General features: G+C 38.8%; 1 protein-coding gene across 4 annotated transcripts in view; it reads left to right on the top strand.

Moving 5' to 3' along the window:
• The window catches only part of CCDC68 (coiled-coil domain containing 68), a 48,888-nt gene that overhangs the window by 11,871 nt on the left and 13,647 nt on the right, over window positions 1–23,370 (top strand). For all 4 annotated transcript variants that reach the window (XR_008291474.1, XR_008291473.1, XM_027069009.2 and 1 more), the window contains exons 3-9: window positions 2,729–2,859; window positions 3,965–4,051; window positions 7,763–7,903; window positions 9,094–9,219; window positions 10,946–11,074; window positions 16,148–16,230; window positions 23,238–23,343. Coding sequence is in view for 2 of the 4 variants with exons in the window: in XM_027069009.2 (XP_026924810.1) it covers window positions 2,743–2,859; window positions 3,965–4,051; window positions 7,763–7,903; window positions 9,094–9,219; window positions 10,946–11,074; window positions 16,148–16,230; window positions 23,238–23,343 (789 nt within the window). In the remaining 2 variants the exon portion in view is untranslated. The remainder of the gene's footprint in view (window positions 1–2,728; window positions 2,860–3,964; window positions 4,052–7,762; window positions 7,904–9,093; window positions 9,220–10,945; window positions 11,075–16,147; window positions 16,231–23,237; window positions 23,344–23,370) is intronic.

Genomic DNA, 23,370 nt, shown 5'->3' with positions numbered 1-23,370 from the left:
GAATCAAGAGCCAAAGAAGATCCAGATATTGCATTTGGTCACATGTTTCTTAAGAGCCTTAATTTATGGCAATTTTCCTTCTCTTCTCCCCCATCTTCCTTTATATAATTAATTTGTGGAAGGAACTAGTTATTTTCCTGTAAAATTTCACATAATTGGGATTTGGCCGATTGCAACCTTCACCCTTGTAGAGTCATTGAACATTTTCCTCTTATTCAGATACTCACTGTCCTTAGATATAGAGGCTTGATCAGATTCAAGTTCACTTTTTTTTAATTTTTTTAACGTTTATTTATTTTTGAGACAGAGAGAGACAGAGCATGAATGGGGGAGGGGCAGAGAGAGAGGGAGACACAGAATCGGAAGCAGGCTCCAGGCTCTGAGCCATCAGCCCAGAGCCCGACGCAGGGCTCGAACTCACGGACCGCGAGATCCTGACCTGAGCTGAAGTCGGACGCTCAACCGACTGAGCCACCTAGGCGCCCCAAGTTCACTTTTTTTTTAAGCATACTTTGTGGGTGATGCTTTCTACTTATGATTGTACCACATCTAGAGGACAAAGTACCTGGTTGTCTCTTTCTATTTATGTTAAGATTGATTAGTGTGGTTCCCCAGGTTAATGCATTCTTCATCAACCTCTCACCTAATGATTTTAGGACTGGTTGATAGCTATTGTTTAGACCCATTACCTCCTAAGAGATTGCAAAATGTAGTCTTCCAATTCCATCAGTCCATTTGGATTTATTAGTAGAAATTCTTTTTTTTTAAGTTTTTATTTATTTATTTTGAGAGAGAGGGAGAGAGAGAGAATCCCAAGCAGGCCCCACACCAGTAGCTCGGAGCCCAACACAGGCTCGAACCCATGAACCGTGAGATCATGACCTGAGCCAAAACCAAGAGTCAGACGCTTAACCGACTGAGCCACACAGGGGCCCTTCAAAATTTTTTATATGTTCCAATCTTTTATTCATTCCTCTGTCAGCTTGATTTTTGTGTCTTATTTGAGTAGTATTTGATCACTTTCTGCCTTCTGGTATAGCAAGATATCTCGAAATCACTTTGTATGTTTCTTGTCCAAAGTTTAACCATTCAAGAAGCTATGGTTTCTTTTTGTAGAAAATGGTACTGGGAACACAGTCTGGGCACTGGGAGTATTAATTGCTTGTATTTCTAAATTTTGGAGTGTCCAAACCTGGAATATACATTTTTAAAGGAAGATAAATCATTATTTTATACACATAATTTCAGTTTGGATTGTAAGTTTTTTACAGAACATTTTTAGTTATAATTGTAGGGTTTTTTTCTCTTATGCTCAAAATCTTGGTTCCTAATGATGTTAAGACAATGGCTTTGTGGCTTTATTCTACATTATACATCTATGTGTACATGCACATATACTAGTTTCAAAATTACAACTCTAATATGTCCACTAACAATATTATTAGTGAGTGTAGTTTAAGATTGTTTTGCAATTTTCTTTTTTTGAGATTGAGAAAGGAGGGGAGGGTCAAAGAGAGAGAGAGAGAGAGAAAGAGAATCCCAAGCAGGCTCCACACTGCCAGAACAGAGCCCAATGCAGGGCTTGAACTCATGAACCATGAGATCATGACCTGAGCTGAAACCAAGAGTCAGATGCTTAACTGACTGAGCCACCCAGGCACCCCAATTGTTTTGCAATTCTTTCTATTCTTAGGGCATAGCTCACCTGGGATAAATAGTCCCTGGGTTTGTTTTAAAGTCACTTCAAATAATTCATGTGGATATGTCACCAACCTGATATACGGATATATTCATTTGTTTTATTTCTTATCTTGAAAGATTTCATCTTCTTTTTAATTTAGTTTTATTTTATAATTAGGTAGAATAATTACATTGTTCAATGTCAAAACTTAAATCACAGGTTTTCCCTTTCTATCCACCTCTCCCTTCTTTTAGAAATTATGATGCTATGTATCCTTTATATTTCCTTTTCTGAACCATGCTTTTTTATTGAATAATGCATCCTGGGGAAGACTCCATTGCAGTAGGTAGTTTATTCAACTGGTCCTCTTTTCGTGGGTATTTGGGCTTTTCCCAATAATTTTCTATTATAAATAGTTCTCCCATAGATGACCTTTATAGCTATTGAGAGATAAAGTATAATGTATATTGTATATAAGTGATATAACATAAATATATTTGTATATAAGTGACATATGTATGTATGTATATACACATATATCACTTATATACATATGTGTATATAGATGTATATATCATTAATATAGATATATGTGTATATATGTAAATATCACTTACATATATTTATACATGTACATATCACTTATATATGTGATATATACATATGATTTTGTTATAATATATGATTTTAGTTCTACAGTAATTTATTAAGCACTTACAATATGCTAGAATATAAAGATGAATAAGATGTGGTCCCTACTCATGAGGTCGTACAGTCCAATATAATGTAGAATTAAAAAAAAAACACTTTACATTTTTCCTTCTCAGATAATTTGATTTTTACGCTTCTAATCAGTGAATGCTTCAGCTGGTATTGTTTTTATATTAATTCCTAGATTTATGGATATATACAGATATCAATAATTTATAATATTTTGTACTATATTTCATGACAGTGCTAATATAGAACTTCTTTTAGTTTATGAACCATATTATATCATTATCACCAAAGAAGTTAGTTTTGTCTAACTGATTTATGTTTTCCTAGAGCCAGAATTCACAATGACAACAGTAACCGTAACCACAGAGGTTCCCCCAAGGGGTAAAATAGAAGATAATTCTGCCTTGTATGAGTCCACATCAGCTCAGATTATTGAAGAGACTGAATATGTGAAAAAGGTATGCAGGTGCTGGAAATCATATCAGCATATGATTTTTTTAAATGAAACCTAATTTGGATTGGTGGGCTTTGTTTCTCCCTCCACAGAACAGGTGAGGACACATTTGGCAAAGGACAATCTTGATAGTTGAAATTTCAACATGTTTGGTAAACTTCTCTTGAGGATATGAACCTCTGCTCCCACATGTGGAGTAAAATTGAATAATGGGCCAAAAGGGTTCAGAATAGCTGTCAGCACTTAATTTGCCCCACACTATGCACCTCTGCATTTCCTACTGTTTTATATCATTTCTCAAATGTTTCATGAGTGCTGATACTATGTTCCCAAGTAGATGTTTATGTGTCTTGCTGAGCCTCTGTCTCTCCCGACCTGGTTCCTTTTCACAGCTCAGGGTTGTTGTCCCCAATGACTACATGTTGGCATGTTACTTCATTAAAAATGTGAAATCTTATGAGAATCCAATGATAATGACTGACAAAACTATATATTTTTTATGAACTGTTTCTTAGAACAGATGGAAAAATTTGGAAAGAGACAGTTTGTAACTTATTCAGATCAATTAATTCATCCATGAGTGTCTTGCAATTCCATAGGTCAATAAGACATGGAACTTATATTTCATGCATAAATTTGTATGATCTTCTCTTAGTAATTATTCTGTAGTAATTACTAAATAGTAATTATTCTCTAGTAATTACTAGCTAGTAATTACTACAAAATAATTACTAAGCTGTAATTATTTTGTAGTGATTACTAAATAGTAATTGTTTTATAGTAATTACTAAACAGTAAATTAGTACTAAATTACTACATAGGAAAAATAGAACTAAATAGTATTAAATACTAATTACTATATAGTAATTATTTTATAGTATAATATTCAATTAGGCTATATTTTAGGTTTGACTGAGAAAGAATTATAAAGACCAAATGCTAATTTTCTGCAATCTAAACAATATTAGCCTAAATGCAAGTCAGGTTGGTGGTAGTTATTTTTGTCTTACTTTCTAGATAAATCAGGTATACTGTAGCTGGTATAAAGAAAAAAGTGTTTGGCATTAAATGCCTTTGAAAAAAAAATAGAATATTTTTTTTTCTCCTAGATCCGAACTACTTTGGAAAAGATCCGAAATCAAATTTTTAAAGACGAAGTAGGACGTAACAGCACAAATCACAGACTAGAAACAAAGGTAATGAATTTACTCACATGTACCACTTTATTCCTTCAGTAAATAAACATAAAACAGTATAAACTTAATTTCAATAACTTTTTAAGATAATTATTAAATTATTCTTTGAAGCTTTGAATGTTGAGCATTAAATATTTTGTCGGTATCTGAAGATGTTAATAGGCATTTGTATGAAATATTTAACCACAGATGTTATTAGTAGCCTCAGATTGCAATGATTGGACCTTTCTTGAATATTCTAAATGGGGCTTACTTGTCTAAAGTATATGAGGAGATGTCAGCCCAGTCAGGATATATGGCAGCAACATTTCCAAAAACACTGATAGAGGTACAAGCTTTTAGGTTCACCTCAGTCACATCAGTGGACACAGAGTTGAAGCTATTAGGCCATTTGGTCGAGTGATTAGACAATTGATAAGCTTAAATGCACCCTCTCTCTTGTGGCTGGCTTTATATACCTAACATTAAGCAATCTATATTAGCCTTGTTTGGATTATGCCAGGTTAGAGCTCATCTGAGCCAAGTGCACCTTGTCAATGTCAGTGCTGCTCACTATGTAGTATGGCCACAGAGAAAGCAGAACATAGGATATGAGGCATAAACATAGTTCCCTTCATCATTCTCCACCTCCCAAACTAACACAACCAGCCCCAAATGTTTTCTTAAAGTAAGTCCTCAGAACTGGAAAAAAAGGTTAATGTTTGTGAATGATGGGACAGATAAAAAATTCCATTTTGGTTATATTGAGTTGTTTATTAGACCTTTAAGTGGAGGTTTCTATTGGGTGCTGAGTATCTGATTCTGGGTTTCAAGGTAGAGGTCTGGGCTAGAAGGTCTAGGCCATAGGGCAGAGACTTTGGGAATAAGGATGGCATTTAAAGTTCTGACATTGGAGGAGATCACCAAGTATGTGAGTGTAGATAGGAATAACAGAAAATTTGACCACTGAGTTCCGAGATACCCAACACTTAAGAAGGAGAGGAAGAAGGAGAAGCATCACATCAGGCTGGGAAAAGAAGCTAACGAATTAGAAGAAAAAACAGGAGAGGGTGGAGGCACTGAAGACAAGTGAAAAAAAGGTTTCAGAAAGTGGGGAGGGGCCACTATGTCAAATGGTGCCTATGAGCTAAGTAAATTTAGGCCTGAACCTTGACCATTGGATATAACAATGGGGAGGTTGTTGGTGACCTTGATAGGAGTAGTTTCTTAAGAATGGACATGAATTGTGTTGCCAATGTGTCTGCCCTGGTCATCTCAAATCTCAGATGGCCAGCAGACAAGTACCAGCATCTAAGTAGCTGTTGCTCTGCTGCCCCCCCACCCCCCCGCCCCTTGCAATATCTGAACAGTGTCCCTGTAGGAATTTAGCCATAATGATCTAGGGCTGTGTTGCTCTCAAGGTGGGGGCTGTAGTCCCAGCAGCAGCAGCAGTATCAGGAAGCACCTTAGAAATTTTTTTAAATGTTTATTTAGTTTATGGGGCGCCTGGGTGGCGCAGTCGGTTAAGCGTCCGACTTCAGCCAGGTCACGATCTCGCGGTCCATGAGTTCGAGCCCCGCGTCAGGCTCTGGGCTGATGGCTTGGAGCCTGGAGCCTGTTTCCGATTCTGTGTCTCCCTCTCTCTCTGCCCCTCCCCCGTTCATGCTCTGTCTCTCTCTGTCCCAAAAATAAATAAACGTTGAAAAAAAAAATGTTTATTTAGTTTTGAGAGAGAGAAAAAGGGGGGGAGGAGGCAGAAAGAGAGGGAGACACAGAATCTGAAGCAGGCTCCAGACTCTGAGCTATCAGCACAGAGCCTGACATGGGGCTCGAACTCAGGAACCATGAGATCATGACCTGAGCTTGGAACCTTAAGGGATTGAGCCACTCAGGTGCCCCTGGTGAGCTCCTTAGAAAGGCAGTATCTGGAGCTCCACCCCAGATCTCTTGAATTAGAATCTGCATTTTAACCAGATCTCTCACCAGGTGATTCATATGCACATTAAAGTTTCAGATGCACTGATCCATGACCTTTGTAGGAATCTACTGCTGCCCACAATCTACCTTCTACCAGAGTCTTCCCAGCAAGTATTCTTTAACAAAGTAAAAAACCAAAATAACTCCTACTCTATATAGAGAGAGTAAGAGTATAGAGTAGGGTCTGGAATAGAAAAAAAACCATGACAGAATTATGGTGACCATATTTACGTTTTGTATCTTTGTGTGTGTGTGTTTTAAAACACTATATTCTTTTTGTTGTTGTTGTTGATTTATTTATTTAGAGAGAGACAGAGATAGCATGAGTGGTAGGGTCGGGGGGAACAGAAAGAGAGGGAGACTGAGAATCCCAAGCAGGCTCCTCACTGTCAGCAGAGAGCCTGATGTGGGGCTTGAACTCATGAAACCATGGGATCATGACCTGAGCAGAACCCAGGAGTCACCCGACTGAGTCACTCAACCGACTGAGCCACCCAGGTACCCGCCCCCTTCTTTTTTGTTTTTTTATTTCTGTTAATGTAGCCCATATTTTGTATTGGAAAGAATATTGGCTTTGTTAAACAAGCTTGGATTCTCATTCTGGCTCTGGTATTTATTTTAGGTATAACCTTGGACCTCTTAATGAAACTCTCATCTGGACATAGTGGACATAGTGCCTTGTAGCGTTTTAAGCATTCAGACAGAGGGGTATTTACAAAACATCTAAAAGATTACCTGGCACATGATAGATGCTTACTAAAATAGAAGTTATTATTCTTTAATTATATAATTGTAGGCTATGGAGAATTGTATAATTCCTTAGTGCATCTTAAAATAATTTGGAACAGCAGAAAGCATAGGATAGATACTCAAGAAGCTGTATCATGGGCTCTCCCACTTACTTACTATGTAAACTTAGGCTCAGTACCTCATTTTTCATATCTGCAACATTGATGTAATTGAGTTAGATGGTTTCATATTCCCTTTCCACTTCCACATGTCTTGATTCCAGATGAGATTTATTTTATGTTCTAAGTGTATTTTCAGTAGGCTAGAGTTTACTTGGAGTCACACAGTAACATTCAGTTCCGACATCTCTGGAAATGTACTATGTGGTGATTGCAGTAGGCATCATTGAACATTGAATATTATGTATTGTCACTCTTAAGTCTGATTGTGTTAGTTTGTAATACAATATAAGCAAAATGCATTTATGTCTATGACTTAGATTAAAAAAGAAAAAAAAGACAACTGGCCTTGTAGATACCATTTAGCTCTTAAAAAATGACTTAATGGTATACTTAAAACAGTAGGAATGGGGTGCCTGGGTGTCTCAGTCAGTTGTCTGGCTCTTGATCTCACGGTTTGTGAGTTCAAGCCCCACATCAGGCTCTGCACTGACAGTGCAGGCTTGGGATTCTGCCCCTCCTTGCCTCTATCTGTCTGTCTGTCCATCTCTCTCAAAATAAATAAATAAACTTTCAAAAATGAATTTAAAACTGTAGGAACTACAAAAGGTATAAAAGATGTACGTCTACCTCCTTTTAATCTAAGAATCTAATCAAATTTGAGCAAATATAGAGGCCAGCCACTTCAATTAGAATTCTTCATTGGTATTCGAAAGTCAAAGGATTTATTTTGTGCCAACCTGGATCTTTTTTTGGCGTATGGAATAGTGAGCGACAATTGTTGCTGTCAAAGTTTGTAGAGGAAAGAAATAGTGAGGTTTCTGATTTTCATGTTTATTCATTTCAGCGCTGCCCAAACATTCACAGCGGCTCTGGTTCTGAAATGGATCCCTCGTATTGCAGTTTGCATCTGCTCGTGGAAAGGATGAAAGGAAAAGACCTGAAGCTCTTAGAAATGAACAAAGAGAATGAAGTCTTGAAAATCAAGGTATGGTTGCTGGGAGAAATTTCTAAATTTTTGTAGTGTTAGGCCTTTGAGACAGTAGGTTTCATGGATGTGTGAGAGCAGACAGACATCCTTATGTATCCGTAGATCCAGAAGTATGCTCAGCTAATGTAGAGAAACACTTTTCCATTTCATAAATCCCACGGGTTTATTTTGGAGACTGTTTTTACTATTGAAAATCAGATCTCACAAAAATCTAACGGGTATCAATTCCAGCCGTGCAAGATGAGTCCATTCTAGAGACCTGCTGTACAATACTGTACTTGTAGTTAATATGGTGTCGTACCCTTAAATAGGTCTCATGTGAAGTGTTCGTACGAAATAAATTTTTAAAGGCTTTCATGTTTAATAAATATTAATTAGAGCACTCAGAGTCAAAGGTCTCTCTATTTTACTTGATTAATCCATTGTTGAATGCTTTATTTATTTATTTATTTGCTTGTTTGTTTGTTTTGGTTTATTATGTATGCAGCCCTTGCAATGACGGTAAATCTTTGTGGCCATCCCTGTTTATTTCTTTAAGTTAAATCCTTGAGAGATGCATGACACTTTAGCTTTATTACCCTTCATACTTCCTTCTTGTCCCACTGCTATTTTAGGAAAATGCATATTTTAGTACTGTTGTGGGCATCGATGATAAAACGCCTGTAAATAAGTGTATAAGCTGATAAGGCACCATGGAACTCTTGGAAGGGTGCAGTCTCTAAATGCGGGACATGGGCTGTGGAGCTTTGCTTTGGCCTGGCCAGTGCAAATCCTTCTGCATGACAGTTTCCCTAAATAGGCTGCTTCTCATTTTACATTTTCCTCTTACCAGATAATAGCGTCTTTACTCCCATCCATTGTCTAGGAGGGTGCAAATGGTACAGTTACAACCTTTTTTTTAAAGTTTATTTAGAGAGAGAGAGAGAGCATGTGTGAGCATGGGAGGGGCAGAGAGAGAGGAGAGAGAGAATCCAAGCAGGCTTCATGCTCAGTGTGGAGCCCAACTCAGGGCTCGATCTCATGACCCTGAGATCATGACCTGAACCGAAACCAAAAGTCGGATGCTTAACCGACTGAGTCACCCAGGCGCCCCCAGCCTTTCTGTTTTTAATTGCCTGCCAAACTGTTCTGCCTTTAACCCTTTTTATTGTAAATGTCAAAACATACACCGTGACCTCTTTTCCTAGCTGGAAGCTTCCAGAGAAGCAGGAGCGGCGGCTCTGAGAAACGTGGCACAGAGGTTATTTGAAATCTACCAAACACAGTCGGAAGAAGTTAGAAAGAAACATGAGGATGATAAACGCTTCCTCAAGGTACTGAGTTAGCAGCTGGTTCACTGGAGAATTAACACCCCAGTGTGTGTGTGTGTGTGTGTGTGTGTGTGTGTGTGTGTTCATGCCTCTCTTTTTGGGGGGTTAGACATGAAGTAAGCAATGGCCTCATGACTTTGGCAAGCCTTGGGCAGGATGCCCATCTTCTGTGCTGGTCTCCCTGCACCCCTGCTTAGCCTGGTACCTACATGTTGTTGAGCTGTTATGTTGCCACCCTTGCCCAGAGCCTTCTGGAACACAGGTGGGAGGAGGCTGTGCCACCCTGCCTGGAAATCAGGGCTGTGCCAGGTGACACTGGCCAGTGACTCCTCCCGTGGTTCTGCTTTTGACTAACTAGATGACCTAGAAAGAGTCATTCTCCCTCTCTGCAGTTGGGTTTCCTTGTCTCCACAATGAACGAGTTGGGCTAGATCAATGGTTTCAAAATGGTTTTGACCCTAGAATACATTCTTCAAATTAAAAAAAACAAACAAAAAATGTATGTATGTGTACATTTATATTTTAAAATACATATTTCATATTTTTTAAAAGAATTTTAATGTTTATTTTGACAGAGAGAGAGAGCACATGTGAGTGGGGAGGGACAGAGAGAGGATCTCAAGCAGGTTCCACACTGTCAGCATAGATCCCGATGTGGGGCTTGAACTAACAAAACATGAGATCATGACCTCAACCGAAGTTGGACGCTTAACCAACTGAGCCACCCAGGCACCACTACATATTTCATATTTTAATATAGAGCTTATATAAATTAAAATATTTTAAAAGCATACATATGTATATGTGTATATATGTGTGTATATATATCATAGACCCCCCCACACACACACACATGCATACTTTTATATTTGTTTGTTTTTAAATCTGAAGTATATATTCTAGGACCAATGAACCTTTATGTGAAGAATGTATTCTAGGACTGGAAAAGGAACAAACAGTGACTGTGTGTGTGTGTGTGTGTGTGTGTGTGTGTGTGCGCGCGCGCATGTCTGTAGGAGTCAGCTGAGACACTGGCAAGTGAGCCAGATGAAGCCTTCACATCTATGATCTCTAACATAACCCCTGCTGTCAGCCTGGGGAATAACCCCCAACACAGTGGGGAATCACTGTTCTGCTTTTATGACACTTTCTGATTAAAAATAAAACATTTTTTACTTGAACATACATGATTTTTTTAAGTTTACTTATTTATTTTGAGAGAGAGCACGAGCAGGAGACAGGCAGAGAGGGGGAAGAGAGAGAGAATTCCAAGCAGGCTCTGCATTGCCCGACACAGAGCCCAACACAGGGCTCGAACCCACGAACTAGGAGATCATGACCTTAGCCAAAAAACCAAGAGTTGGACGCTCAACTGACTGAGCCACCCAGATGCCCCTGTAAGATTTATTTTTGTTGTAGATAAGTTTCATTGAGGAAAAGTCAAAAATTTCACTTTTCTTACATTAGTATCTCTCTTTCTTATACCAGTTCTGGTAGCATGCTTTATGGTAACAAATGTAAACATTCTAGTATATTATTAAGTCTACATTGGTTTAGTGTTGTTGTAGCCCATCAGGTTTATTTGGAAGGAAAACACTAAATTCAAAACAGTAATTTGAATTACGTGTGAATTATTAAATTTTGGGGGCTACTCAAAATTATACAGGGAGATAATATCTGTGTAAATTTAATAAAAACAATCATTTGACAGTTGTTTTTCTGACCAAAGGTTAACAAACTTGAAAAGGAACAACAACTGAAACAACATGTTGGAAATCTGAATCAAGTTGCTGAAAAGCTTGAAGAAAAACATAATCAAATCACAGAGTTGGAGAACCTTGTACAGAGGATGGAAAAGGTAAGCCCATGGAGAATTAAAGGGATTCTTCCTGACAGGGCTGGGGAGAGAATGTAAGAAAATAACACCAAAATAAGTAAGACATTAGGTGAAAGTACGCTTTGCCACTACTGAGACTTTAGAAAGTACCCAATAATGTTGGTTTTTCCCCTTACACACTTAATATGGTCTGTACTGTCATGGATTGACCTCTACAGATACTGCTCATATCACTGTTAACTTCTCTTTTGAGTGTATGTATGGCTTAGACAGGGGAAGCAGGCAAGGCTGTGAATGGAAGCAATGGAAATGATTGCAAAGTCCGCCTATTCCTAGTAATAATAGAGTGGATTGCTATAGTCTAATTCTATGTATTAGACTCAGTGAAGTATCCATTTTTTGGCCATCTGAGTTCACTTTAGGATTGTAAAATTCTATGGCTGTATTAGGACAGATAGAATTCACATTAAGAAAAGACATTCTGGGGTTCCTGACTGGCTCAGCCAGTTAAGCATCTGACTTCCACTAAGGTTGTGATCTCGAGGGTTCGGTTCGTGAGTTCTAGCTCCACATCTTGGTCTCTGCTGTTAAGGCAGAGCCCACTTCAGATCCTCTGTCTCCCTCTCTGCTGTCTCTCTCCCATGCTCCCTCTCTCTCAAAAGAAAAGAAAAGACATTCTGCAGAGATTGGAACTTCCTAAAGACAACTTAGGGAAGAGTAGTGACAGAACAAAAATTATTAAAAATTTTATGTAGTATGCCTGTGAGTGGCTGGCACTCTAAATATATACAAAAGGTGAGCACATAAACTTAATTATGCATTCCTTAGAATTTAGAACACAAACCAAGGAATACTGGGTTTTTAGTAGCAAAACAAACCAATAGAAAATTGTGCTCCCTGAAACTGAATTTGGGGTAGATAAGAATATAGGTTTTGGGGGTGCCTGGATGGCTCAGTTGGTAGGGCATGCAACTCTTGATCTCGAGGTTGTAAGTTTGAGCCCCACACTGGGTGTAGAGATTACTTAAAAATAAAATCTCAAAAAAAAAAAAAAAAAAGAATATAGACTCTGACTTCTGGTAAATATTGCCCAATGAAGTTTTATATTTATTATAATGATTCCCTGGTTTGCCTCTTCTCTTCTCAGCCTTGTTCTGTTTTATGTCTGCTTGAGTTGATGTCACTTTTGAAATGTCACTTGAAAAGAATCACATTTCAATATTCAGGTGTCTGGCCAAAGGAAATTTGATTAATTTTTCTACGTATTTCCCAAGAATTTAATTTATAACACTGAGTTTGGTTGAACTTGTGAGTTCCTGTGAGGCAATCACAAAAAATTGAATAAATCCAAATTTAACTGAATCTGGTAATACTAATACGTAGCTCATCTGTGTTGTGGGGTGGGTTACGGAATGTTTTACTGTAGCCAGATACATTGGGCTAGAATGTCCTCAAGCTGCTGGTTTGCAGGCAGTGTGACAGTTTATAGTTATGATATTTTGAACAAACTAACATTTGGATGAACACTTTGTAGCATTAGAATATTTATCCTGTAATAAATAGCTCGGCAAACTAATCACAAAGAATGTTTGCACTTAGGAAAGGAAGACAATTCTGGAATGCAAATAGAGCTGATTAACCAGCTTTCATTTAAATTTGGACTTGTGATCACCTCATACCCAGTAACACTGGGTCAGGTGTAGTGGCCAGCTGTCAGTCTCAGAAAATTAACAAAAGAACAGCAGAATATAATTCCAGAAAACCCCGTGAAATCTGTACTGGATGTGAGTTCATCTCAGAATTCTGGGTTATATTCACTTGACTGTTTCTTCGGCAAACATATGAAGACTTAACATGTAATAGTCAGAGCTTGAGGCTGGATATCTATTTGTGAATGAACCAGACATAGTCTCTTTGTAGAGATTGCAGTGTAGTACATTTGCGTTGTGTGGGACTCAAGGAACTTCCCACATCTCTCTTCATTCATTCTCCTAGGGGTCCCCAGGGAGGCAGACACCCCTATTGAAGGTAGGGGAATGTACTCCAGAATAAAGTTGATTAGCTTAGATACTGGCAGGCATTTTTGAGAAGTGATAGTCTAGCATTTATCTTGATATCGAACCATAATGGTGGTCTGTCTCTAGGTGCTCTGTGACAGAGTAAGTGGACAGGATGCCCATGGTTCATGGTCATGCAGTAGCCTTCTAGAATATTCTAGTTGAGTGATTTCCTAGAGTGGAGCCTATTGGAATCTCAGAGAGGTAGAGATAGTTGGGGATGGAGCAGAAGGGCAATGTGCAGGAGTTTTTAAAAAATATTTTTAGTTTCGAGGCATGTTATATTTGTAAAACAAACAAGCGAATAAATAAAACTATAAGAAACAAAGCTTGGCACCATATTCTTGATTTAAGGTTACTGAAAAAACAGACTGTGATGAAGGGTTCCTCGGGGGGGTGGGTATCAGAATGAGAGGAGACGGAACTCTAGACTTTTGTGTTAATAGGGAAAAGACATGAGTTCGAAAAGAAAAAGGAAATGAAAATTAAAAATGAACACCCCCAACAAAGGTTGATAAATATTGCCCTGGTAGTGGGTGGCCCCTGGAGAAGGATTCATTTTCTACTCACTTGAACAAGCCACTGCTCCAGTAAGTAGCCATTAGTGGTATGAGGGCTGGTAATGAACACATTACTTAAAACCTTCACCATCTGCCCCACTTTAATCAGGAATGCAGTGAGAATGAATTCCATAAACATAGTGATAAGCCAGCAAAAACGCCCAATAAGAACATTTTAATATGGCATATGTTCCTTTTGCTAGCAGTGCAATTCTGTTGCATCATATTTGTTTTCCAGTGTCATTGATTTAGCTCTATTAGAATTTTAGAGCTCAAAGGTGCTTTTGAGACCACCTAGTTCCTCATCACCATTTTATAAACGAGGACACTGGGAGCAAGGAACGATTTCCACTGTCCTCCAGTTACCAGTTCAAAATGCTTTCCATTATGCCCCCGTCTTCTCTGGCGTCAGATAAAAATGATATCCGCGGTTCCTAAATCATTTAGATGTTAACATATGGCAATTATTTAAATTGGTGTCTGCTCCACTTTGATCAATAGGACGAGGGAACTCTTGAGCTCCCAAGAGGTACCGTTTTTTTGAGAAGAGTGGCTTGTCCACTGGGTGGCGCTGTGAACTCCTTTCCTTTTCCAGAGGACACTGAGAAAAAGTGCTAGCCGGTATGGTATGACTTTCTGTGTTGTTAGAGAGGAAGCATCAAGAGCCCAAACTACATGCTGCAGCATTGGCCACTGCAGAACATTTAGTTGTCCAGTTGTCTTGTCTGCTTGAACTCTGGTTATGAAGATCCATTGAGAGTTAAGTCCTTTAGGATGTTTGTTAAACACCATTTTCCTCCCTACAAAATCAAAATATATTATCAGTGATGTGTTTCTTTAATGATCCAAGTATCCCAATAAGATTGTGAGGCATATTTGTGATCCCTCAAAAATAATTTGAACACAACTAGGTGACACAAGGGAAATTTCCGGATGTGGCAGGAATGCTACAGGAAAAATCCAAAAACGTTAATGCAAATTTTAAAAATAATCGCACATAAGATATTAAGTGTTTGGCACCTTCAAATTATAAACTGAGGTCATAATATATGTCCGAGGAGCATGTGGACCTTTCACATATCAATCTCCAATTATCTCAACATTTCAATATAGGTAGTATTATCCCAATTTCAGGGAAGTTCAAAGAGTCATGACTGAAAAAAAAAGAAACATGCCTCAAACAAATATAAAATGAATATATGTCAGATGTTTTACTCAACTTATCCATTAATAAGGAACCAATAAGATGGTAAATCTGTTTTAAAGGATTTTGAGAAACTGGCTATTAAAAGGCATTTTGAAAAAAGGAATATAGAATCGGATTACTAGGTTAGACACAAGGCTGGTTAATATGCTTTGAGGCAATTAAACCATAACCTGTGGGCTTATCTTTTCCACCAGGCAGAAATCTACAAATGAACATGCGACTTCACAGAGTCGGGGCTCTAACCAAATCACAAACGATGAAGTCATAAATGCAGGGAAATTCTCCATGAGAATTGGGTCAGGTTATTAAAAAATTACCCAGTGTGACATTAAAATCATATATTGTTTTGATTTCCAAGTTTTGGCTAATTTTTCCTAACAGAGATAAGGCCCAGAAAGGTTAAAGCCTTGGCAAAAATTACATAGTCACAGTGTAACTAGGTCAGTCTGTGTCCAACAAGATACTTGCATTTTTGCTCTACAACATTGCCTTGTATTTTACCTGTGTAAATATTGCAGCCGGAATGGTTTTAAACAGCATTGCAAAGTGTCAACCAATCTCTCACCATTCAATATAAAAAAGAACACAACCGTCCCAGTTTGATTTCTCATGGACTTGTTATATTCCTTTTGAGTGGAAAGAGTTTGGTTTAATAATAGCATTAAGGTATTTCTCTACATTTTTCTTTCTCAATGTCAACATTTCTCTTATATTCTAACTAGAAAGTGACTTTATCACTTGTGGCCTTGATCCTTCACTATAAATTCATTTGCTACTTTTGTACCTTCTGACAGATGCCCTGTGAGCAGGTAGGGCTATGAAGATAAGGTCAGTAGTGTCTTTGGATACCAACCACTCAGTCTCACGTAGGAGAAGCAGGTGGAACAGAGGTAGAGCCAATGCCAAGAGAGAGACGAGCTGGCAGTTTGCACTTGGGATGGGCTGGAGGGGGACAGGAGTTTGACTGAGCTGGGTACACTTCGGTTATGGACTGGAAGAGGAGCAAAAAGTCTCCAGGCAAGTGAGGAGCGTAAAGACAACCTGTCTTGACCTGTCACCGAGCTACTTGGAAACCACACAGGAAAATGTCTGGCCAGGTCTCCCTGGGGTGGGTTGTAACAGCTGAAATTGACTCTGTAGCTCAAAACATATTTCTAATATTATAAGAAGCATCTTTTGTGAACAGTTTGCAAGAATGACTTAGCAAACACACACACACACACACACACACACACACACAGAAATAAAATTGTATCTTATTTTCTCCTAGGAAAAGAGAACACTGCTAGAAAAAAAACTGTCTTTGGAAAACAAGCTGCTGCAACTCCAATCCAACGCTACATATGCTAAAAGGTTTGCAGATCTGCTTCCTATTAAAGCAGTTCCTGATCCCTTTCCTCTCTGCTGGTCCACTGGCCAGTGTACAGAAGGCTCCCACCTTCTAAGGAGACAGGAAGACTGAAAGTGCAGGATGAAGGGACATTGCTTAATATTAACAGCCACGTGCCCCCCCCCTCCCCCTGGGGAATCAGCAGCAGGGTTCCCTGGAGGTCCAGGGAGGCTGGTGCAGGGTTAATCCTTCTGAAGAATGAAAGAGCCTGTTCCCTCCCTGTTTACCCTGGGTGCTAAAGAGGCTGCTGTTGAGGCTTTCATTCCCCCTGATGCTTCTGATTTTGTCAGTGGGTCTCTGCTATAGCCAGCATCAAGTAGGCTAGCCTACAAGCAGAATTGTAAGACTCTTTTGTGGTGCTCCCCAGCTTTGTAGAGAATGAAGGAACTACTCTGAAGGTATTCTCAGTTCTTTGGACTGACTTACAAATACTCATAATTCACAAGCTGTTACAGGGTACAGCCCTTAGTATGGGGGTGACGTGGAGCATGGATATCACCCAGCTGCTGCATTATTTCACTGCTGTTAAAAAAATCCTCTGGAACATCATGTATGTGATAACTGATTACCTATAAAATTTCCTCACACTTTTTCCCTTCCCTTCCCTTCCCTTCCCTTCCCTTCCCTTCCCTTCCCTTCCCTCCCCTCCCCCCCTCCCCTCTCCTTTTAATTCTAAACCTGCCACTGTCGTTATATGTTCTAATGTAAGGTTCAAAGTCAAGTCTATTTCAAGGTCTTATTTCACCCATCTGGAACTGTTGCTTCTTAGGATATCAGGCATTTTTATGAACCTCAGAGTGTACAAAGTTTTATTCTCATTTATTCAATAATATATACTCAAAGATCTCTCTCTTTCTCTCGGTCTTTGGTTTGTTTTTTTTTTTCTCTTTCTCTTTCCTTTCCAATTAACTGTCTTTCTCTTCTCATCTTTCATAAACTTCTGCCTTCTGTCTGGCTCATATCCATGTATTGGACCACATATGCCGAAGTCCAGATCTGGGCTGACCCTGGCAATTGCACATACGTATTCAGAACATGCTGGAATACCGCTAATATTAATTTACACATATTCTTTGTGTACAGGCATAGAGCCCCAGCAGGGGACTTTCTAAGAGAGTGAAGTACAGCACTGCGCATCTTGTAGAGAATGAAGGAAATACTGTGGAAGACATCTATAGGTCTTCAGAATTACGTATACTCATAATTCTAAGTGAATCTGTGGAGTATCTTTTTTTTTTTTTTCTGCGAGAGTTTTTCCGTGTAGCAGGACTGCTGGCTGGTACTGTGTGCTTTCCATTAAGAGTTCAGACAACCTGAGTTTGATATTTTTTCTTTAAAGGTGATTTTTATTGACAATAGGGTTTTTGTCAGCCTTTGAGCCCAAAGTGTAGCCATTTTGAAAACCAAACTGAGCTATTCTTTCTGTTCTATTATATATGAGCAGTTGTTATAAGGAATTCTCAGGAAGCTCTTAGGGAGGTTTTAGAAATATCTTGAGGGAAATGGATGTTTTGTGTTTCTAGAGAGGTGTTTGAACATCCAAGCTTATGCAATTTTCATAGAGTGTAGGCATCACAAATATTTATCTTCCTTATTACTTTGTCTGTGTGTAGAGGTATTCACTCTGCTAAATGACAAGAAAGTAAAATCAGTAGGTGTCAGATGCTTTTGGTTAAAGCAATAGAGACTTGGTTAAGCTACCACAAATAAGAGGATTTCTGTTAGGTGAAGATTGGATAGCTATGGCCATAAAGAAGATGCATCTCTTGGGAAGACAGGAGGACAACACATCAGCACCAACTCTGTTTTTAAAAACCAGATTATTTTGTTGCTCCTATTCAGTCATGGGTGTTCTACAGTTTCATTCTTCCTCGCTCTTTGTTTTTCCTGTATGATTTATTAACTTTTCTCAGTGGTTTTCTCCAGCTGGTTTATAGTCTCTGTAGTTTCCTTTCACATTGCAGAGGAAAGAGTCTGCCGGCCTAATACTACTTCCTGCTGGGCAGATTGCTCATGTTAACCATCCCCTGTGTTGTCATCTAACCAATGGCTTTTTAAAAAAAATTTTTTTACATTTATCTATTTTTGAGAAACAGAGTGAGACAAAGCGTGAGCAGGGGAGGGGCAGAGAGAGAAGGAGACACAGAATCCAAAGCAGGCTCCAGGCTCTGAGCAAGCGGTCAGTGCAGAGCCCGATGCAGGGCTTGAACCCACGAACTGTGAGATCATGACCTGAGCGGAAGTCGGAAGCTTAACCGACTGAGCCACCCAGGTGCCCCTAACCAATGGCCTTTGGGCAGGCACCAACTCCCAGGCCTATGGGTGGTCTTCCCTTACCCCAAAAATAGCCTGTGGTAGCTCCTCTGAGCAGGGGGGTATGGGTGATTAAATTTTCCTTAGGCAGGATGGGTTTGATGGGTGCCATGACTTTCTGCCATTTTGATGAAAAGATTCATTATGTTCTAACTTGGTATTTTTAATATTAAAAAGCATCTCAGGGTGCCTGGGTAGCTTAGTCTGTTAAGCGTCCCAGTTCGGCTCGGGTTGTGATCTTGCAGTTTGTGGGTTCGAGCCCCGCGTCAAGCTATGTGCTGACAGCTCAGAACCTGGAGCCTTCTTCAGATTCTGTGTCTCCCTCTCTCTCTGCCCCTCTCCCACTTATGCTCACTCTCTCTCTCTCTCTAAAATGAATAAATGTTAAAAAACTTTTTTTAATAAAAAAATTTTTTTAAAGCATCTCTAAAGAAGATGACTTTTAGGTATTTATAATTCAGGAGAAAGTGACAGTTTTTTTGTATATGGATATGAACATATAATTATAATACCTTATGCTAACCCTTACAGTTACTTTTAATGAGAGTTAAGAGATTTGGCAGAAGCATCTCATTAAAAACAAGGTTGAGTCCATATTTCTACTACCATCACTAATAAACCACCGCATGTATTATGTTTTGCTGTTGACAGATAGAATAACTCCAGGTACCTTATTTAATTTAATCCATTCTTAGCTTTTTAGGGAGAGAGCAGAGTTTCTAACTGGTGAAGCGATTACACAGCCTCTAGGGAGCTTGGGTTCTAGAATTCTTAGAGCAGTCTGTTCTCGTTTTGCTATAGAGGATATTTGACCTTCTTTCATTTCTGGAGACCTCTGGAGACTTTCCCTTGGACTGGTTTCCTAATTCCCCTGTGTGTCTATGAGCAGAAGGCAGTTTTCCAACCTGTCCCTCTGCCTTGTGATATAACAAAGGTCCATTTTAGAGTTATCCTTTTGAGAAACACAGGAGCTGTACCTCAGAAAAATCCTCTACAAAAGAATAACATGATGTCAGAAAACAATTCAGTCAAAGCCATTGTAAGTTTGGAGTAGAGGGCAATGCGGTTGAATAATGTTGCCCTCTGATGGTGTAAGTTAACCCTAAGATAGGTTTTAAAGTATCCTGATGAATGGACACACTGGAGACAATTCTCCATTAATTCAATTTCCTTTGGCCAAGTGACTGGCAGACATTGGTCATCAAAGCGATTGAGGGTTTGTTTCTCGCCAAGTACTTATGCTATAATGGTCCCATATTACTAAAGGCTAAGCCATTCGTTTTTACATTTCTGCAAGTTAAAGATAGGATTGGTGCTCTGAATGCAGAGAGGATTCCCAATTCCCTTCCTCAAAAGGATAGGGCCAAGCTTTTCCTCTCTTGTAGATGGGGCATTTTTTGTCTGCTCCCATTGGCATTTCCAGGCTGCAGATTTTTTCAGCTCCGAGTCTGGGATATATGAGGCAAAAAGAAAACCCAGAGAACTCAACATTGTGTTGTTCCTTGGATTCTCAGGTCTTGAGCTGATCTGCCTTCTTCTCCACCTTCCAGAGTCATCTTGTGTTTTTGGTTGTACTCAGTGGGAAGAGTAGGGAAAAATACACCTGCATCTTCCCAGTGTAAGTTTTTCAAAGGTATTTTAATTTCAGCGTTTACTTTATATTTATATTGAGACACTGGGAGGCAGAGCATGAATCAGATATTTGTTAGGGCTTGGTATCCTTTTCTAGCCCTGGCCTTTGTAATGTTTTCTTCCTGCTGTTTTGCGTTAGTACCTCTTTATTAAGGTTGAGTGCTTTCACTGAAAGATAAAGAGTGGAGATTAAAGGCAGCTCAAATGGCAGCTGATTTCATTATATTCCCACACTTAAAGACCTTAAGTGGGTGACTAGGTTTCATATTTATTGGACAATCCTAAGAGAGAATTTCTCCGATTTATATTAGTCCCTGTTCTATGTATTAATACAGATAAGCCTGAAATGAAAGCCCTGTGTTTTCAAGAATGCTGCTAGAAATATTTTCTTCCACCTTGAGACCTCTTTCAGATTTTTATTTATCTACAGTGACTTCTATGGTAACGCCGTCGTGGAATAAGTGGAGAAATTTCCTGAGCTTCACATTTTGAGGAGCGTAAGGTCCACCCCGCCCCATCTTCTAAAACCATCGTTTTTTCCCCTTTGGTCTGAGTTCTGGGTCATCGAAAGACACAATGAGACCATTGTGAATACTGGTCTTCAATATTTTTACAAGTTTATATTTTATTTTTTAATTTTCTTATGGGTTTATGAACAGTTTATAAATATTCAAAGCCAGCCTGCCTCTGTAAGGAATCCTGAGTTCTTTCTCGCTATTTCCCAGGAAGTCCTGAGTGACTCCTCCTTCCTTCTTCTCTCTGTTTTCCCTCTTCACCGGAGCAGTTTTGAGTCTTAGCACCAGCTGTTGGGCAGACTTTGTCTGCCTTCTCTGCCCCATATGTCCTAAACTCCTCTTTTTTGGGCAGTGCCTCTTCAAGTCCCTTTCTAATTTTTCTACTGGGGTATCTGTCTTGTTTGTGGGTAGATGTGGTCCTTATAGATCCCGAGTACAGTGCCTTTATTAGTCATTTCAGTTCAATATTCTGAGGTTATCCTCTACCCTCTCATTTGATGATTAGAAGATTTTCATTTTCGTCTAGTCAAAATTAACTTTGTGGCTAATACTGTCTTGAGTGCTATTTTAAAAAACCTTTGCCTATTGCAGATTCATGAAGGTGTTCTTCTATATTATATTCTAAAGGTCTTTGGGGTCTCCAGCTTATTTACAATCTACATGGAATTTATTTTTCTTATGAGGTGAGGTCGGGATTAATTTTCTTTTTTTTTTTAATATGAATGTAGAGTTGTCTCAGAACAACTGAAGTTGTCTCTTCATTTGTTGAAAAGACCATCCTTTTTATAAAATTCTGCAGAATCATCTTTGATATAAGTCAACTCTATTGGCCTATCTCTGTAACATATATGTATATGTGAAATAAAAATGGCATGGATCTAGCATAATTTGTTTTATTAGTCTTCTATTGATGAACATTTAGCATTCCAATTTTTATGCTGTGAACAATAATGAACTACATTTTACATATATTTTGTGTAATTGCATGGTATTTTTATAGCATATATTATTTAATTCCATAGGATAAGTAAAGAGTAACGGCTAACATTTTATAATATTGGTACTTATGCAAGAACTTCTGTAGTTTTATAGAAATTAATTTTTTCTATAGTGAAACAAACTATTTTTAAAGCTCTCTCATGCAAAACCAAAACAGGGGAACAATTAAAAGACTGTCTTAAATATTACAAGTTGCCTGCAAGTTACTTGGCTTTGAGAGAGTATATTATACAGTAGGAGATATCGAGCCAACCTCAGTGGTTCATGGGCAGGCAGACTCATTGGCAACAACCTGGAGCCTATTGAAAAAGCAGAATCCCAAGCCCGACCCCAGCCTGCTGGATCAGATGTGCATTTTAACAAGATTCCCTCATGATTTAACAAGATCCTCCAATGCATATTAAGTTTGAGAAGCAATGTTTTAGTACATGGTGTGAAACAAAATGAAACTCTCTTTCTTTTTTTCAAATGAGAATATGTTCTGTAGTGTCACATGAATGTCCATGACCTTTGCAATGTTTGTAGAGTCTATAAAAATCAGAATTGCAATTTCATTGGTGGTGGCTACTAACTATAAACCTTAATAGCTACAAAAATTAATATATTACTGTGTAAAAGCTTATTTTCCCAAAGCATATTCACTAACCTCTTTAAGTATATTCCTGTAAAGTAATGAAAGTAGGGATTATTCCATCTGCTATGTGACTGTCACAATGCTTCCAAGCTTGGTGACCTGGCCACAATGCATGCTGCCTCAAAACTAAAATAATATTTGCAAGAAGAAAATATTGGCAAGTCAAAAGCTGTATAATCAGTTCCAGTTACCTAAGTGGAGTTTTGGAAAAGTATGAATAATCTAAATTCAAACATCATCCATCTTTTTTTCACAATGGTTGATGTGGACTCAAAATATTAGCTGGAATTTAATTTCCTTTTTTTTACGCTCTATTTACAGGTGGTAGAATACCCAAAGTAGGAAGCCGAAATAATAATAGTAATAATGATGATGATAATAATAAAAGACAAACACAGTCAATCCACAACACACACCAACTGTGTATCATTAGAAATTGGTTTCTCATTGTATATAAAGTCTGCATTCCTGGCCCCCCATATTCTAGCCCTGCTATCCTTACATAATTATCTGTGCATCCCACTGAGTTCTAGATCTGTGGGTGCTCATAGGCATGACAGGTTAGATATGTGAGCGCTTCATCTGGCTCCATACAGGTTGACTCAACTACCTCCTGGAGGGAGGGAAGTCACAGATGGCCAGGAGGGAGTTGTTGACATGAATGGATATTCTCATTCAAGTTCATGTCTGAGCTCATCAGAGACCGCTTTGTGGCTGTTTATCTTGTGTGTCTTGTGTGGCATATGGGGCCCCCAGCATCTTTCCCCGCGATGCCCAGTAACAGGGTCGTGTGTGAGGACAGCCTGGCAGCTTAGCTGTAAAAATGAGCTGCTCCGTGCTTCAGCAAATCTCTTTCTTTTTCCTTTTGTGTTTCCAGTTGCCACGATCTTCAAATGGAAATTGCCCTTCTGCAGGAGCAGACCTCTCATCTACAGTTTGTGATTCATTCCCAACATCAGAACCTGCGCAGCGTCATCCAGGAGGTCAGATTAATCAAGTGTGTTTCTCTG

This window comes from Acinonyx jubatus, chromosome D3 (assembly GCF_027475565.1).
Source record: "Acinonyx jubatus isolate Ajub_Pintada_27869175 chromosome D3, VMU_Ajub_asm_v1.0, whole genome shotgun sequence".
NCBI lineage: Eukaryota > Metazoa > Chordata > Mammalia > Carnivora > Felidae > Acinonyx > Acinonyx jubatus.
The sequence above is the reverse complement of the archived record's forward strand: the minus strand, read 5'-3'. Positions and strand labels throughout refer to the sequence as shown.